The sequence below is a fragment of the Musca autumnalis genome, unplaced genomic scaffold (genome assembly GCF_047663935.1).
Source record: "Musca autumnalis isolate F117 unplaced genomic scaffold, ASM4766393v1 scaffold_2, whole genome shotgun sequence".
NCBI classification, from domain to species: Eukaryota; Metazoa; Arthropoda; class Insecta; order Diptera; family Muscidae; genus Musca; species Musca autumnalis.
Genome location: NW_027411755.1, coordinates 134769742 through 134771948, shown reverse-complemented (window position 1 = coordinate 134771948; position 2207 = coordinate 134769742). Strand labels below are relative to the sequence as shown.

General features: G+C 32.4%; 1 protein-coding gene across 1 annotated transcript in view; it reads right to left on the bottom strand.

Annotated features, from left to right (window-relative positions):
• Nucleotides 1-1316: 1316 nt before the first annotated feature.
• The window catches only part of LOC141392389 (uncharacterized), a 2861-nt gene continuing 1970 nt past the window's right edge, over nucleotides 1317-2207 (bottom strand). Inside the window, exon 2 of the mRNA XM_073965337.1 lies at nucleotides 1317-1374. Coding sequence (XP_073821438.1) covers nucleotides 1317-1374 — 58 coding nt within the window. The remainder of the gene's footprint in view (nucleotides 1375-2207) is intronic.

Sequence of the window (2207 nt, the reverse complement as noted above, 5' to 3'; positions counted from 1 at the left end):
GCCACATACATCTCAAGTATAGATTCTTATTTTATACTATTTTCGAAAGACTCCGGAAACATTGTCTATTTTATTTTATTTTTTGTTGCATTTGCAGACATAAAGTCACCGACAACTGTCTATTCTCGGGTGGTTATCAGACTTCAAATCACAAAAATTAAAAAAAAAATATTTGTTGAATGGCCATCATACCTTAAATCTTGGAAATGTTTATTACGATATTGTCTAAATCATTTGCTTCTCATTCCCAAAAAGGCCCTCTGCCCTATAATAACGTTTATCCTGTTTTCGAAATGCATTACAAAATATTGTCCTTAGCGTTGGCGCATTTTTTCTGGTCTGCATTTTCTCTATAAATATGTGAAAGAGAATATACAAATATTGCCAGGTATTCAACCACGGATGGAGACGGAGGGCATCATTGCTTCAAAAATAAGTATATGTATCATAATGATGTTTGTATGTAAATTCTTAACCCCAATAGTCTCACTTCCTAACTAACTATAGGTACGAATTGACAGTGTTATCGTCATAGAGCAGGCAAGAACACAAGTTATAAAAATTCACGTGCTCTCTAGTACAACAACAACACCACCGGAAGAAAGTTGTGTGCAATGTGGACGGCGGTGGTGCAAATGGTCGTTTCTTTGCCTCTATGCAGCAGCAAATTCCCGGCCATACTATATGAATGAATATTTTCTGTTTTTTCTTCTTCGTCTCTGTTCCAGTAGACTGATGACGTCTAGGAATACCGCCAGCCAGCCATCCAGCCAGCAGTAGCAATGACTAGACAATGATGACGATGAGATAATGATGTTAATATTGTATTTGTTGCGCTAACAAGTTTAGTAGAAGCAAAAAATGGAAGGTTTTTTGCATTCAGGCGGATGAATCGACTGTCTGAAGAGGTGACAACATTTGTCTGGTGTTGGTATTTATTTGACATTATTTCGCTTTATTCTTAAGTTTTTAAAGATAATCTTTGAGGTAATATGGTTGTTAAAATTAAAGTTGCAACAATAACAGCTGTTCCATTTCGTGAAGATGAGTGATTTGTTTATAATTAATAGTAATAATTAACCAACCAGTGTATACTTTCAGGCGATCGATTATATATTAGTACTCCTAAAAATTCTTCAGATGTTTTACTTTTTAAAGTTATTCTGAGATTTTAAAAAAATACATTTCGGCTTAAAGTAGGTAACAAATATATGCTTGTTTAAAATAATATATTGCCTAAAAGTATGCATCACACATATGCATGTATGTTTTTAAATGGTTTGTTGTCAACTAATTTACCAAAAATCATAATTTGTTTAGAGAATACCTGTTTCCCATTGACACCAGTAAGAGGCTTTTGTACATTTAACATACCTGAAAAAGAAGAAAATATATAGTTTAGTCTAATGTAATAGTCATTGTGTATTTAAAAATATATTAGTATCTCAAAGTACATTTTCACATTTTTGTCATTAGCTCAAAAAATATCTTTTTTTGTGTTTTCAAATTTATTTTTACATCCACACAAAATTTAGAAACAAGTTTGCCACCTCAAAGTAGTTTTACTTTCTTGGCATTAGCACAAGAAATATTTGTTTTATATATTTTTTTCAATATTCTTTCCCTAAACCACCTAGTTCCGCAAAACAAAAACACACAATTGACACTTGTGACATCAGTTGTGTCACCTCTCTTTAACATTGCATAGAAATTTCCATTTAGTACAACAACAAGAACACAATAAAGTCTGCATAAGCCTGATGTCAATATGAAAAACTTGACTTGAGTGTTCGGTTAGAAGGAAGAGAAATGGTGTTTGAAAAAAGGAAATTCCCATCTCATACTTCAGATGGCGGGAATTCTAACGGAAGGCACAAAAAAGTTCACATACATAGCTAGCAAGTAAAATTGTTATTTTATTAGGATATAATGAACAAAAGATACATATATTAAAATTTTGCAATATAAGGAAACTTATAGAATAATTTTTTTTTTTTTCCTTTATTATTCCACTTGGGAACATAGGGCTTCTATAATACATTTCCATCTTAATCTATCTTGACATATTAATTTTATTTCATCGAAAGATTTATTTATCTGGTTTAATTCAGTCTTTATGGTTCTCCTCCAAGTATTTTTTGGACGTCCGGGTCGACGGTTTCCCTGAGGGTTCCACTCCAAGGCTGTTCTGGTGATGCTGTTAATTG